Below are 17,189 nucleotides of genomic sequence, written 5' to 3' on the forward strand. Positions count from 1 at the left end.
CAGGTTTCTCAGGCTCAGTTTGACAGACTGACCTAAGTCACCCAAGTACTGACTCAACCCTGGAATCTTATCATCAGGAGCAATCACCAGAGTTTCAGTTTTGTCCACATTTAGCTGTAAAGTGTTTTCACTCAGCCATTGTTTGATTTCTAGCAAACAATTGACTAAGCTGTTCAGCCTTTGGGGCTCAGTTGGGTCAAAAGAGCAGTAGAGCTGGATGTCATCAGCAAAAATGTGATAAGAAACATCTGGAAATCTCTGAATGATTTTACCAAGGGGAATCAAGTACAGCAAAAACAATAAAGGACCCAGAACAGAACCTTGAGGGACTCCACACAACAGATCTGCCGATTCTGACCTCATTTGTTTGGCAGATACACTAAAACTGCGCCCAGGAAGGTAAGATGAGAACCATTCTAACACAGACCCAGACAGTCCCACTTCATCCCTTAGTCTTCTCAGCAGGATCTGGTGATCAACTGTGTCAAAGGCTGAGGACAGGTCCAAGAGAACCAGAACAGTGAATTTACCAGAGTCAGCCGACATCATGATGTCACTGGACACTTTCAATAAAGCTGTCTCCGTAGAGTGATGTTTACGGAAGCCAGACTGAAACTTCTCATGGATGTCGCTCTGATCCAGGAACAAAGACAGCTGCTCAGACACCACCTTCTCCAAGATCTTGGACAAGAAGGGGAGCTTAGAAATAGGCCTGAAATTACTGAGGTCAGTTGGGTCTAAGCCTGGTTTTTTGAGCAGAGGCTCCACAATGGCATGTTTAAATGCATTGGGAAAAACCCCTGTGGAAAGGGAGAGGTTCACCATATTGGTAACCCAGGGGCCAATTACATCAAATACTTTGATAAAAAGCCTACAAGGAAGGACGTCATCTGAGCAAGAGGATGGTTTCATCTTGTTCACTAGTGCTGAAATATCACCCAAAGATACAGCAGTGAAGGAGGACCAAGAGGAGGAGATGGGCTCAGAGACAGTGGGGGTTCCAAACAAAGGGGGAGAGATTTTCTCTTTGATCAATTTAATTTTGTCAATGAAAAATCTCAACAATGCATAGGTAACTAATGTGTTGATCTGGGTATCTCTTAAACTGATCTTGGACCTCTATTGTACTCATTTGTATGTGTCTGTTTGTACAAAACTCTCTTTTAATTTAAATATTTATACTAGAAAATTTGCTTAAGCCCGCCCACTGGAAACGCTTGGTTTTTCTCAAGCCACTCAACGCTCAGTCTGCTGTGATTGGTCGAACATCAAGATTTGTCGTGCAGCGTCATCAATCCCGTATGTCTTCACCTACAAGAATCAGGGCGTTTTTCGTTGTTGCAGGAGGAGTGAAACCCATTATTACGACATAATGGGCTCCGTTTTCTTAACTGACTGACCTCTGACGTCAGACGGAGGAGAGAAAGACTTCTACTTTTGAAACATTTGAGTGAGTCAAAAGAGTTTCACGTTAGTTGCCCTTTAAAATTCTAAAAAACATTTTTGCAGACGAAAAGGCGTTTTTTTTATTCACATAAAGAACACTGAACCATAAGAAGATCTTCTATTTGGACTGTGTTTATTATGTTCATTCACCTGTACACATTTGATAGATTGGATTCTGGTGCACTCTACCAAATCAATTCATCCCACAAATGGATTCATGATGTGTTAATGATGTGTCATTTCCTCCAGGATTCTACGGGAGCATTTGGGGGAGAAGGAGGTGGAGCTCTCCCTGACATTCGATGCTGTTGATGAGACTGACCTGGCCAACTATAGCTGTTACGTTGAGAATCACATTGGCAGGCGGAGCGGAAGTGCTATTCTCCAAAAGAAAGGTATCCATCTTTGTATCACATCATTCTGAAAATGTTTTCTACGTTAAGGTTTTTTATTAGATATTAATAATTCACTTTGCCAAAATGTCCCATTGTAGATCAATGAAATAGTCCTGACAGAGATGTCAAAATCCTTCAACAAAACTTGTGTGCCAGCCCCAGACTCCCACTCTTTCTTTTCTTTTTTTTCTTTCTACCAAGGCTCACTCACACTTTCTGTGTTTTAGTGTAACACTGAGATTGAAACACCCACTCTGAAATACATAAGACATGAAAAGAGAGGAACCCAGTTGGAGATGGATGCAGATACATTATAAAAATGAAGAGAAGAAATTATGGATGCAGAGAGAGATGATGAAGGTTGAAGTATTTCTCAATCTGCGATGGATAAAGTGAAGAAAAGAAAGAGAAAAGCGGTGGCGGAGGCTGAATAAAGAGGTTTCACTCTCTCTGTTGCATGCCTGAGGTGTCAAATCTATCTTACTATACTTAACTAGCACCCGAGGGAGTCTCACACACCGACTCACACGGGATCACACGCTGTTCCAGGGGGCGCAGGGATCGAAACCATGGGGATGTCATTGCTTAACTCGGTAATTGTGTGGATTAATAGGGGGGAAAGGAGTTAGAGGTCCAAGCCGTAAAGCCAGGGATTCACTTTGTATCATGTTGTATATATTTTTGTGTAGATCCAGACCATAAACACATCGGAAACACTCATCATATAAAAGCATCCTGCTATGTTTCCTCTCCCACACACTATCAGTGTTTTTTCTCAGTGTCACATTGGTGTTGATCTTATTCACTTTCTTCTGGATTGATCATTCTGCTTTAGTTTTATCATCCTTTAAAAGTAACTCATATTTTAAAATACATGTGGGAATACCAGGAAGAATGTGGTATTGAGTGAGACGCTGTTCAAGCACCATAGAGGAATATTTATTAAATGAGCAAAAGTCGTTTAACGGGAGCACTGGCCCATCAGTGGTCACAGAGTTTTCCAGATGTGTTTATGTATGTTTTAAATCAGAGGATGATCCAACGTTATGCCATCTTTCCGCATGGCTCTATCAATGCTGACTTTAGTGAAAGTTGTGTTACATGAAAGTCAGACTTTGCATTATAAATTCCATAAAATTCTTTCATGAGATTTCTTGCTTTTGAGGCTTTATATATTGATACATTTTTTTAAATAATTTAAAAAAAAAGGATTTAAATTGATTTATATTTTCTTCCATTATTTCATTCTGTCTGTATTTATTTATTTTTATTCCGTTTTTTTTTTTGCCTTTACTTTTTTTATTTGTTTTTTGTTTTTTGTTTTTGCGCACCATCTTTTGTTCTTATAATGGTGAAGTTTGCAAAGTCTCATTCGCTTATATGGGTCATTTAGTCCTCTCAGTGTCAGGACTCGAGGCTACTGGTATATTTGGGATTCAGAGTCTTATCCCTTTTCTAGTGTTGTTCATTTGAGTACTCTTGCCTACTCTACTCAGCTGATCCGATGTGGTTGAACCAATACTATTAGGTAGTATAAAATTAAAATAGGTATTATAATAGAACAGAGAAGTTGTGTCCACTTTGAATTGCTATCAGCTGGATCCCGGACAGACTTCTTAGTTTCAGAGCTATTCATGGTCAGGCTCCTCCTTACATCAGTGGTCTGATCCAGCCTTACACCCCAGCTCGAGCTCTGAGGTCTGTGGATAAGAATCTACTGATGGTTCCTCGCACACGGTTCAGGACCAGAGCAGAGAAATCTTTTCAGGCTGTTGCTCCTTAGCTTTGGAACAATCTTCCTCTCTCTTTGCGCTTCATGGAGTCTACTGACTCCTTCAAGAAACATCTAGAATTGTTTATTTGTGCTGGCTTTTCCTTGATTTTCTGGGACTCCTATGTCTGTCTTATGTGTCTTTTTCTTTTAAGTGTATATTTTAACTGTGTATTGTTTGTGTTTGTTAAAGCGCTTTGTGACCCTGGTCTAGAAAGCTGCTCTAGGAATAACAATTTACTTACTTACTTACTTACTTATTATCTGTTTCCTCCACCAAGTGTCTTAAAGGGCACCTAATATGTTGCTTCGAGTGTCTTTAAAATTGATCTAGGATCAAACAGTATTTGTCTGTTTGTACAAAACACTTTTAATAAAGATATTTAAACTAGAAAATGTGCTTAAGCCCTGCCCACTAAAAACATTTTACTACCATAACCACACTCAATCTGCTGTGATTGGTCAAGCATTTGGGTTTGTCACCGCATGTCATCAATTCCAGAAGTCTCTATCTCCAAAGGACTTGTTGTATGAACAAAGCAGACTTGATTACAGCTGGCTTGAGGAGGAGTAAAGCCGTTACTATGTTACATTTAACTTAAGAAGCTTCATCGGACCCTCACAGGGAACCTCTTGTTGACTGGGATTTCAGACAAAGAAACTTTCTAAAGTAATAACTAAAAAATGGAGCACCATCATGATGAGGTGACTTTTAAAGGTAGTCGGACTATTGCGCAACATAACAAATTGGGAAGAAGAAGAATAGACTGTCTTAGGCATACCTTTGAATTTTCCTCAACAACTGCAGTCAAATATGCCTCAAAATGCAATTTTTACGAAGAAACTTGAAATTGATTATTTAGATTTCCACTACAAGTTTGCACTAAAATACCTTCAAATTGCCTAAATTTGGTTCAAACCCAATTATTATAGAGCACAGAGAAACATCTTGTTCAACCTACGATAAGTGGATTTATAGCTTTCTATCAATTTTCAGTGTGCACTGTTTTTCACTCTTTCGATGCAAAGTTTTGGTAAGAAAAATAGCTCTCAACTCAATCAGGTGTGTTATTTAGGAGGGATAATTCACACACCAACGGTCTACAATGAACAAAAATAACATCCATATTAAGTCTGTTAAAATCTATCAAATACCTTTATATGTACACTACTATTACACATTAAAACTCATTCAGTGCTTCAGAATAAATAAATATAAATAAAAGGCTTAGGCATAGGACTTAACTTCATACATTGTCCTGAACTTTTTCTGCCATCATTCTTAAACTGAATACCTGTAAAGTGCCCACGTCTTCTACATATGGAATATGATCAGTCCCGTTTGCACTCTCCATCTTCTTCATTGCTGCCTACTCTTCATCACCCTCACCTACTCATTCACCACATCAGGTAACTGCTTCTTGCCTTTTTTCTTGATTCATCATATTTTTAAAGTACCTTTTCCCTGCTTTCAACCCACTCTGTTCGCTTGTCAGCACATTTCCATCTGCATCTTTTATCAGCTGCACTCCTGCATATAGCTGCTCTCCTGCTCCCAAAAACTGTGATGAAGTTGAAAAAGAGCTCATTTTCTTGCATCTTGGTACTGAGCTGTGGCTCTCTGTGGAAGTGTATATATATATATATACATATATATATATATATACATATATATATATATACATATATATATATATATATATATATATATATATATATATATATATATATATATATATATATATATATGCATGCTTACATATATATAAACATGCATAGATTTTTGACCATACATTTTTCTTTTTACATTTTGAACTACTCCTTTTTACTGGTTTCCCTAGTAACTTCTTTGCCATTTCAATTTGCCTGTGGTATGTCAAGGAGCTTTGCTCAACATGTGTCATGTCACTGAGTAGTTTTACGAGGTCTCGTGTATGAATGAGAATGCTGTCTCTCGCACACTGTCTAATACTGGTCACTGGAAAATAAATACAAATACAAATTTCACAAATTTGTATTTGTATTTTCTACGCAGCCTCATGTCAACTACGGGCGGAGATTATTGTGTTCTTTTAGAGTTAAAAGGCAAAAAACATATATCAATTTAAATGTAGCGACTGGTGCTCAGTTGTCTTCATCTTCATCTAAAATGTCACTCATTCAATATTATCATATTATTTAGACAAATATTTGTAGCAGAATCATTTTTTGTGGAGCAATATATTTCAGTTGTTAATAAGTCTAACTAAGGAGAGGTAAGCTGTGTAGAGAATTATCAATCATCCAAAGTCTTTGGAGAAACTGTTGCCGTTTATTCATGTGTACTAAAATCAACATTTTGTTATAATAGGGGAACTCTCTAACATGATGATCCCACCTCCTCCTGATATGGAACACATATCACAGGGTCACATGTTCCCCTTAGTTGGCTGTATTAGTGCAGATTCCTTTCGTGTCCTCGTATGTGATTGTGATTGAATCAAGATGTGCCCTCACCCAGCGAAGAACCGGGTTAATGGATGGATGCATGTACGGTGTGCACTCGCCCTGACACACACCAACCACACACACAAGGCATCACTTATTGTAACTGACAGAGCAGAAAGAGCTGACCCCCCCGACTACCACCATGATGAGAGTTGCTGGAGAGAGGGAAGGCGGCTGACGCAGGAGGCGCCGACAGAAAGACAGGGGAGTCTGCTTCATCAAAATGCTAAAGATTTCCATTGTAATCTGGACAATTGTGGTTTTCAAAATGTCACCCTGGACGTTATGAACAGGTCAGGTGTTTCAAAATTGCAAATGCAACTGTTCACATTCATGACAGATCCAGTTACACAACATGTTATTATAACAACAGCGGTGAACAATAGTGGATATCCAGTGTGACTTGATTTTATTCTTCACCCCTTCCTGTCCCGGTGATCACATTGAAAAGATCTGCTCTGCGGCAGAATCATTCAGCGGGATGAAAGAAAAAACGGCAAACTACTTCAGAAGTTTCTTGCTGAAAACTGAAAATATATTGTTGAGCAAACAATGATGAATACAAAGTAGAAATTAGTTAAAGGAAAACAAATACACTAAGATTAAACAATAGAACATCCAGGATTGTTATGGATTTAAAACTATAGGGATACACGTAAAAATATTTAAAGGGAATATGTACACAAGCATGAATACAACGTAGAAATGAGTTACATGAAAACAAAAGTTTAAATTGGATTAAGTTTTTAAATCTTAATATTACGTTAATGTTTTAGATTTAAGTACTTATCATCTCTTTCTGGTGTTTTATTTAGAAAATCGATCCATGTTGATATCATATACGACGTCCTGAATGTCCCACAGTTTCCAAGCACCAAGTGTCATAAATAGAAAGTTAAACGACACATTTACGTGGTCATAATCACCAAAGGAGAATTATGCCTGTGACATTGTTGGGAAAAAATAAAAACTTAGATGCTTGCATTCACTTTCATATCCACTCTTGTAATTGCAAACTCGAACGCCTGCTTTGAAGTTGGCAGGAGGCATGCACATTTCCACGCTTAATTCATTCGTAAAATATCTGAAATTTGTTGTGAAAACGTGTGTTTGCCCTGTGCATGATTATTGTAGTTGTTATTTATAATAATAATAATAATAATAAATAAAGGGATGTAAAAAATGTGACTTGCATGGCAATGACCCTCCAGGGTTTCCTGTCCTCAAATTACAACCCACGACTTCCTATTTCATAGTTCTTGCTGTAGTACAGCACTGGTACTTGTCAAGCATACCGTAGTTTAAATCTGAAAAAATGATTTATTGAAACTCAGTTAATCTGTGAGAGATTATAGTGTACATACATATACATATAAACAGTTACAGGATGTAAATCTAACACTAGTTTTTAAAAATCTGGCTACTATTGACTGCAATCTGAGTCAATGGAGAAAATAGTTGAATTTTTGAAAGGAGCTTCAAACTGGCAAATAAACACCTTCTCTCTGTACAGTCTCCGCTCTGTCGCTCTGCCACTGCTGTGTTTTTGTGCGTGTGTGCGTGCATGTTTATATGTAGTGGACAAGGAGAGACGTCTACTGGTCACATTTTGTAACTTCATTCTGTACGTGGTTTGAAATTAAATCAAACTTCATCAACTTCATCTCAAGATCTAACCTTGTCATCCTGGTCGCTGCTTCTCTTGCCTCTGTGGTCTCCTGAATAGGCACAACAATATTTACAACACAATGGTTTTGATTTATACTATTTTCATTGATCGGTCTAACAATTTTCTTCATGTCATGTCAGTAGAATTTGAAATATGATCCCATCGACCTCAAAAGTCAGCAAGGTTATCAATGGTTCGCTCTGCTGTAACATTCACATACTCTAAGAAAAGCTCTGTTCCATGTGCCGTGACACTCACTCTCATATTCAGTTGACAAACACCTTTGAGGAACATGTAGCTAATCTCAATTCTTGCCCGTGCTACAACTAAACAATAAGAGGTGACAGCTCAATTAATTGGCTTTCATAGCTGAATTCACAATGTGTTTGTGTCACAATTTTAAACCAATAATGTCTGATGTGCTTGAGTGCCTGTCCATATGCTGTCCAGATAAAACAATTGCTAACAAATAATGGCTTTTAATTTCAAAAAGTTTGTATCAATAGCGTATGAAATTCAAAGCAGATTGGTGAGGCAGGAATAAAGTCTAAATGAGTCTCTTTGGTTATTTGTTTTATTGTTATTCACTAGCAATGTTAGTTACTTAGTTACTCTGTGTCAGTGAGACAGCAATATGTCAGCATAATAGACAGAAAGAAATGTAACCAATAATTATTATATTGATATTTCATTAATTGATTGAAAAAATAAGTACACTTTCGTTAAAATATAAATTCCAGTAGTGTATTCATCCATACCTTGTATGTTTTATTCTTTTTTTATTTATCATTTTTACAGTTTAAGTATAATTAACTTAAGATATATTTAAGATACTGTTGGGATTGTTTTGTTTTACTTTTCATTTGAACCAGTTTTTTTTTACCGACTCTTCTTTATCAGTAAAATAGAAATGAGATTTATATTTCTAGATTTGATTTATTGTAGTTTTAAGCTTCCAACTCCCCTGGGAAAAATAAATGGCTGATGTACTTAAGTTGTAGATTGGCATTACTAAATAACTAAAACGCTTTGCCTCTTTCCTTTTCTTGTGTCTGTAGATATGTATCGACTGGAGTTGGCTGGTGGACTAGGTGTGATTTTGCTGCTGCTGGGCGTCCTAACGGCCATTTATAAGTGCTACAACCTGGAAATTCTGCTCTGCTACAGGAGACACTTTGGCAGTGATGAGACAGAGGACGGTAAGCTTACCATGTTTCAGATGTCTTCAATATTTATTTGTGATTGAATACTGTGACGTTGCATCGACTGGAACAACATCATAGGAAGCCCAAGTCAACCATTACAATCACCTGTGATCCTATTCATCAAAATTAACTGACTTTAAAAATGAAGTGCGAATTTTATACAGTGTAGCCTATAGCACGGACCTGGGCCACGTGCAGCCTATGGGCTACAGACGGCCTTTTGACTCCATCTATGTAGCCTGCATGAGGTCACATTAATACTAGTATGAAACTGACCATGTCTGACAGCTACCTTACCGTTTTATCACTAGTTTATATGGCTTGTTAACATTTTTTTTTAATCTACATTCCTTTTATTTGTTCTTTTTATTGGTATTGAATTTTTTCTATAGTGTTTTTATATCATATTCTTAAAATCAAATATATATAAAGGAAATATTACAAAATAAATGTAATAGTGATAATGAAGCCTTTTTTTAAGTTGTGTCTGTTTTTTTCTTAATTGTAAAAAATACAAAAATGTAAAATATTTAAATAAAATCAATTTAAATACATAATTTATATACAATCAAATTAAAATTAAGCTTATTTTAAAATGTTCTTTTGTTTAGGTTTTCCCATTATATTACACTTTTTATTAGTCCTTTCCTTCTTTTTTCCTCGACGGCTCCGTATAACAGTCACAGCACAAAATATGAAGATGTTATTGTCTTTCTAAGGATTAAATCATTGTTAAAATGTTGCAAACAAAAGATAAATCAAAACCATTTTCCAACATAATGCTGTTAAAAAACAAGTTTAAAGACACAGAGCTATTCAAAATTTGATTTGCAAAAAGGAATGGTTCTATACTGACTGTTTTTATCCAACCTATGCCTACCCTTTATCAATTATGTTCAGGTGAGGATCTTGTTGTCACACATATCTTAATAGTCACGTGAGATTATGTTGAACACGGCACGACAGTGAATTACAACTGTCAATAATGGAATCACCTAAAGGTGAAGTCATTAATTCCCACCAATGACTCTCTTTATTGCAACATAAACAGTCTAATTAGTGTATCTTCACACTAAAGTAATCTTGTGCACTCATTAAAACTGATTTGTGTTTCTTCCGCCCCCACAGATAACAAGGAGTATGACGCCTACCTGTCATACACCAAAGTAGACTTGGACTCTTTTGGCAGGTCAGTGTCGCCATTTTCAGTGGATTTTCAAGGTTATGGTAATATCGAACCTCCTTCCAAAAATAATGGGGAGGAAATGTGATTTCATCTGCTGTGATGGAGCAATGTTGTCTCCATATGTTGAGTGTGTGCAACTATGGTAACAATTGTGTGATGTTATTGAATGCAAATTTTAAAAATCTGATCCAAACATGGAATACAAGTTTGACCTGGAGCCTTAAAAATCTACATCTTTACGTCCTGGAAAATCAAACAAATGTCCTACAATAAAGCGGCCGAAAGTCATGACTCATGCAGATATTGAGCTTCCTTGACGTGTTCACGGAGGGGACATGAGGGGAAGGAGCATGACCACTACTGCATACTCGTCACCATCACCATCATTATCATGGCAGCTGTATATGAGCTAATCAGCAAAATACCTGGACTCCTTTAGACTCATTTTCTCTGCTCTGTCAATTATTCATCTCCTCAGGTGCACTTAATGCTGCAGTGCCTTCAAAAGGCGCAGCATGCAAAATACCTGCATGTGTGATGAATTATATATACATCCTATTCACTGTAGGAGATTATATTATTCACTGCTGTCTGTGTGATGTGTTGTCAAGTGATAAACTTTGACACGATACGAAGGAAGCATTATTTAGGTATAATTTTAGTCCCTGACTTGACGTGAGTCATTTAATATGAAGTCTGTTCTAGTGCTTAATGCAAATGGAGTTGACGAACAGTGTCATGTCCAAATGAACTTAGAGAGAACCCTGAACAGTCATTAAAGTGATACTTCCGCCAAAATTTAAATTCAAGTCATTTTCTAATCACCCTCATGTTGATTAAGGGTTCATTTTTTAGAAATGCTTATTCATTGTTGTCTTCTTCTTCGTCCATAAAGACACACTTAAAAACATCCAAATAACTCTGTGCTGCTCGTCTGTAAAGTCCGAACATTGTGGGCATTCCCACTGCAGACAATCAACGGGAATCGCTCACAGGCGAGCACCAAGTAGATATCTGGATGTGTTTTTGTGGGTCTTTTTGGACACGGTTGCCTTGGTGCACAATTCTGTTTTTCTATTGCTTAATCTTATATTACACTGGCAATAAAAGTTTCTAGTTAAATTACATTTTTGCCTATAACTCCAAAAAGAAATGGAAAATAATCCCAACCCTTAGTCGACATGACGGTGAGTAGAATATGAGTGAAATTTGAAATTTGGGTGAACTAATAGTTTTTTTTTACTTAATTACCTTTGTACTTACTTTCCATTTCCATCTAAGCAAAATCGATTATACATCTCTCTTTGATTTCTCTTGATTCAATGTATTTAATTATTTGTCATTCAGGTTGTGGAGCTGTTAGTGTTATTTGGTCTTCAGTAGATACTTCGTTGTGGTGAAATAGTATGAAGGAGTTTGAGTTCATTAAAATCTTGAAATGTTGTATTTCTCCTGCAGGACAAGCAGTGACGAAGAAACATTTGCGCTGGAAATTCTTCCAGATGTTTTGGAGAAGCACTACGGCTTCAAGCTCTTTCTACCGGACAGAGATCTGATCCCCAGCAGCAGTAAGTTACTAACTAACAAAGAGTTAACCATGAAAAGCCATCACCACCAAATCCTTTTTTTTACATATTCGCTCAAGCCAAAGTACACATTTATCAAACTGACTGTCCTCGCAGATGTTTTGCAGAACTGTTAGGCTCGTGGGCTGACTTTGTCAGACAAATCCACTGCTGACCCACTTGTATGTGTTGTCAGTTGCAAAAGCAAACAACTCCAGTATGTTGCCTGTTAGTTGCTTTACAGTCACAAACACTGATACCCTTCTCCCTTTATATTCCATTTTTTTTCTTTTTACTATAACAAGAGAGCTGATCTTTTTTAAATAATTTGTGGTATTTCAGCAAATGGCGTTTTTTGAAAGTGATGACCACACTATACTGGCCTCAATGTAACTCTTTCAATTGCCATTCAAAGCTCCCCCTCTAATCACTCTGCTGACATAACGTTGGTCACACTTAAGGAATTCTGCAGGCTCTGTTGTTTGTGGCGTACCTGCTCAGATTGGTCATCAAACCATAATAAAGATACACATTTCCTTTGCCTTGTGATGGTCTGATGAAGCTTCATGAAGCGGTGAGGTTGTTTTTCAGAGCCCACTAGATGGCAATCTCTGCAATATTTTCCATTGTTTTTAACTGTTCTAATGAAACATTGCATCATTTTTAAAATTGATGGCGCTACCTACTGACCTCTAAACAACATGACACTGCTTCATGAAGCTTCATCAGACCATCACTACCACTTGCCAGTAAAGTTAACCACTTTTCTTTTTTTTTTAAATGGACTGTAAAAATGTTATTAATGCTATTTAAAAGTGTGCTTTTTTGGTTGGTTGATGTGTGACTTCTGGTTTTGCTGTAGCCAGCCTCACTCTTGAACAAACTACTGAACAACTGCTTTTTACATTTTATTTACATTAGCTTCACATTTTGGTATTGAATATGGTCCCGGTCGTCTTAATACAAACTGATGATTCTGTGTGGTTAACATACTGATGAGAAATGTAAAGAAGTATATTAAGTGTTAAAATATTTTCATAAAACATTTGTTCAGGCCTTCTCTTGGGCATATAGTCTTAGTAGGCCTGAGGGGTTCTCTACTGGTATGTATGCGGTTCTTTTTTAAATTAGATCTGCTAATTAGTAAAGACATTTCACTCACATATGCATGCGTGCACACACACACACACACACACACACACACACACACACACACACACACACACACACACACACACACACACACACACACACACACACACAGGGGTTAACAAAAAGATATAACTCAGAAAAACACACCAACAGAGGGCACATGCTGGTACAAACACACCATTTGTCTTCACTTTGGGAATATGTGTCACTGGCTGTCAAACAAGTGGGGAAATACAGTTATTGCTCTATCTGTCACTACTCTGACCTCAAACACACTTACACAAACCAGTCCACTGGCGGACCCTGACAGGGGAAAACCATAGTGTTGAATTGATTTGTAAATATTTAGAAGTAAATCATGTAAACCAATTAAACCAAAATGTGGTTTGTTTCTCCACTGAAATCCTGTTGGTTCAGTTATTATTTCCTTCTCTACGAGCTATTTCAATTGCAATTCATAGATGAATGCTAAAGAGGTTGTTGCTAGACAAACTCATCAATAGCAATGGATAATATTTTTTTAATCAGCAACCTATATGGAATACTAAAGTCAGTATTACCCGATGATTATGCATGTTAGTAACGATACAATATTATGATTCTACTTAGAATTCCATTCCATGTCTTTTCAGAGTAAACCAAACCGTAGATAAAATATGGAGCCATTATCTACAAGCATGGGAACTTTTGCCTTTTGTCCTAAAAATGACACAGATACAGATTACGCATGGAAACACAATTGAACATTTCCAGACGAATACCATTTGCCTCTACTTAACAATAAATAGAACATGGCCTCTACTTCACCGGGTCCGGGTCAAACAATTCATCTTTCAAATGAATTAAAAAGGTCATTTCCCTCCCCAAATTCATATCTTCCTCTGTGGCCTGGAAACATTCAGAAAAAAAATGTTAACGTACAAAAGGGCAAGTTAAAATTACACAAAAAAGGCAGGATGACACATTAACACAACCCTGAAGACACCTTTTAATTATCTGCTCCATTAGAATTGAATTAAAGAGCGACAGAACAATTGCAGTTCTAGATAAAAGGCATTAAGGTAGTTTGTTCTTTTTAATTGATTCGCATAATCCTAAAATATGGCTGGGACAGAATAAAAAGCCACAGAGAAAATCCATACAGCGGAGATGAAGAAAGTGTTTCAGATGCACTTTCTGGCTGATTTTCTGTTCTATTTGTACCTCTGAAATCGAGCATGAAATTGCAGCGTGTTGTTGTCGAGTCTGTGACGTTAATTTGGAGAGGAGGTGAATTTACTGTGAGGGGGAAGAGATGTATAGAGCAAGGAGGTCTGACTTTCTTTCCTCTCTGTATACATTTCTGAAATAATGAGCCGGCTCGAGGACCTGGGTTCAAAGCAAAAGGTATCACAAGGTTGTCACAAACAAATCATTAGTAGCTATTATTGGTCTGTCAAAAAGAAGAGAAACATTCTTGGTATCAAACTTATCTCTACTGACAAAAACTTGTGTCCTGCTGTTCGCCGATGATAGAGTCAGTGAAGGTGCTGCACTTTTAATTGAAGTTTTAAGGTCAGATATTTTGAGCATTGACCTTTTAATAGTAATGGGCTGATGAAGCTTCATGGAAAGGAAATCAGTGCAGAGACCGCCATCTAGTGGGCTCTGAAAATGATGACACTGATTCATGAAGCTTCATCAGACCATCACAAGGTGAAAAAAATAACAAATAAAATGTTTCTATATGAATTATGTTGTCAAAACATCTCAAAGTCTGGCAGCCTCAAACCAGCAGGCATGAATTTACCTACCCATTTATATGGTAAAACCTTTATAAGTAGTATTTATTTAAACAATAACCCATGCACATGTTGATGTATATCATGTGCAGGTACATCTTATGGTTCTAGCTTTATATGATTGACAAGTAATGATGGTGTCATGTCCATTTGGGTCAATTTACCTATTAAAATGTAGCATTTACCAAGCATAATCATCTGAAATGTTATATTGGGTCTCAGTTTGATTGACCTGTAAGTCTTTGACATATGCTGTATCCACACTGGCCTATACTTAAAAAGAGAGACAGTCAATTCATCCGAATCCTGTCACTCATGTTTAACATCCTATCAAGCGTCGTCACCTCCTTTTCTTCACGCAGGGGGTTCGAATTAAAAACGCCGACATCAGCAGAACACAGATGCCACTTTAAAAGCTGACTTCACTGCGCTGTCAGAAGTGCTCGCACTCACAGTTCCTTCGCTTTATACAGCTGTCAATCAAATGTCTAGCTTGATGATACCAGTAGAAATATTGTAAAAAATAATAATAATTTAATTTTCATATTTTGTTACTGTTGTTGTAACACTTTTTTAGAGAGAGGGCTGGGAAGAAGTTTTTTAAACAGTAGATGAACCAAAGATTCAGCCACTGGAAGAAAATAAAACACATTAACATTTGTGCAGTGTGGAAGTATTCCAATAGTCTGAGAGAGACACACCCATAGCATTGGAAAACATGTAATTCTGATAGATTATTCTTATATTATATTTTTGATTGTCCATAACAAATGGTGAGAACAGTGTATAGCAATGAAGGGAAGTGTTATTTTTTAACAGCTACTGTGCTTTAACTCCCAGGCCAGCTTTTATTTTTTAGATGGAATCATTTTGTTTTGAATGAACCATGAAACAACAGATTTAAGAAAAAAAAAAAAAACATGTCCCTCTGGTCAAGGAGAAGTCTGCTTCATGTTTGACAAAGTACTTTACCTCGTCCTTCTGACACCGAGTCAGAACTATTTCTCCTTTAGAGAAATTAATTAGCTTAATCATGGAGAAAAGTGACATTGCAGTGCCTCATCCCCTAATTTGGTCCAAAACCTGTACGTGCAGCAATAATCACCTGCCTATATATATATTCAGATGAATGTTGAGATTGTCATCTTCTTTCCCTCCCTCAGCGTACATTGAGGATTTGGCTCGCAGCGTCGAGCAAAGCAGGCGCTTGATCATCGTTCTGACCCCGGAGTTTGTCGCCAAAAGAGGCTGGAGTATCTTCCAGATTGAGACTCGCCTCCACTCCATGCTGGTTACCGGGGAGATCAAGGTACCTGCAGCTTCATCATTTGTCATTTAGACATGATCATCTCCCTAAATGAGTCTATTTCAAAGCGATCTAAATGACTTCATCCCAAAAAAAAATCACTGAGAGCTCGGAAATGTAGCATTTTTCATACCAACACATGCAATCTGTGAGTGGAAAAGTCTAAATGTAACATTTATACCTTTATCTTGGAGATAAATATAAGCAAAGCAGGTCATTTCTTCTAATATTATGTTAAAAATGTGTTGTGGAAGTTTGCTCCACATCATGAAGTGAAGTAACTGCTGATCTCTGTGCACTCAGGTGATAATGATAGAGTGCACAAACCTGAAGAATGTCATCAACTACCAAGAGGTGGAAGCACTGAAACACACCATCAAGGTACGGGGAGATAAATGGAGGGATGGGGGAGGATGTTAATTGTGTGATCCATATCATTAGACAAGGTAAAAAAAAAACACTCATCTCTCCTCCCCAGGTTTTATCCATTATTAAGTGGAGGGGCCCCAAGAGCAATGAGCTGTCCTCCAAGTTTTGGAAACGGGTGGTGTATGAGATGCCAGCAAAACGCAGAGAGACATTGTCGAGACGACAAGTAAGGAAACTGTTACTGATTAAATATTGCTCAGGTGTTCTGTGATAATGAATCGGGCTCATTAAACAACAGCACGCGTCTATCATTACTGTGTTGTATTGCAGGTGACTGTGAATTAAATCTGTATAGGTGATGAGGACTTTTGGGTTTTTTTTGGCCTGTATTTGCATATATTTGACCTTTATTAAAATATTATCCTACTGCGGCAATAACTTCATATAGCCTGATATATATGTTTTTAGTGTGTGTATTTATTTTCAGAAATGTACTTGTTACCAACATAGATTAGTTAGGTATCTGATTAGTGCTGCAAAATCTCATCATCAGCACTAGCAGTGTCATTATTTTCGGAGCCCACCAGATGACGGTCTCTGCACCAGTTTTCTTCTTTTTGAAAAACTGTTCTAATGAAACATCACATTATTTTTAAACTGATGGCGCCACCTACTGACCTCTAAAACACATGACACTGCTTCATGAAGCTTCTTCAGCCCATCACTACTACTAGCCACCACTGGTTCTTTTCTCATTAGCTTTGTTGTAACAGGGTTGCTGGACAATAGTGTAAATGCCGTAACACGACATGACGAGATGCTCTGAAAGAAAAAATATATATATATATATTCTTTAC

The 17,189-nt window shown here is 37.2% G+C and overlaps 1 protein-coding gene across 2 annotated transcripts in view; it reads left to right on the forward strand.

Annotated features, from left to right (window-relative positions):
- il1rapl2 (interleukin 1 receptor accessory protein-like 2) overlaps positions 1-17,189 on the forward strand; it is a 241,002-nt gene that overhangs the window by 217,285 nt on the left and 6,528 nt on the right. For both annotated transcript variants that reach the window (XM_087799600.1, XM_087799601.1), the window contains exons 9-15: positions 1,696-1,841; positions 8,827-8,967; positions 10,102-10,162; positions 11,618-11,727; positions 15,821-15,966; positions 16,267-16,344; positions 16,442-16,558. In XM_087799600.1, coding sequence (XP_087655726.1) covers positions 1,696-1,841; positions 8,827-8,967; positions 10,102-10,162; positions 11,618-11,727; positions 15,821-15,966; positions 16,267-16,344; positions 16,442-16,558 — 799 coding nt within the window. The remainder of the gene's footprint in view (positions 1-1,695; positions 1,842-8,826; positions 8,968-10,101; positions 10,163-11,617; positions 11,728-15,820; positions 15,967-16,266; positions 16,345-16,441; positions 16,559-17,189) is intronic.

Source organism: Callionymus lyra, chromosome 9 (genome assembly GCF_982586985.1).
Source record: "Callionymus lyra chromosome 9, fCalLyr1.hap1.1, whole genome shotgun sequence".
Classification (NCBI taxonomy): Eukaryota; Metazoa; Chordata; class Actinopteri; order Syngnathiformes; family Callionymidae; genus Callionymus; species Callionymus lyra.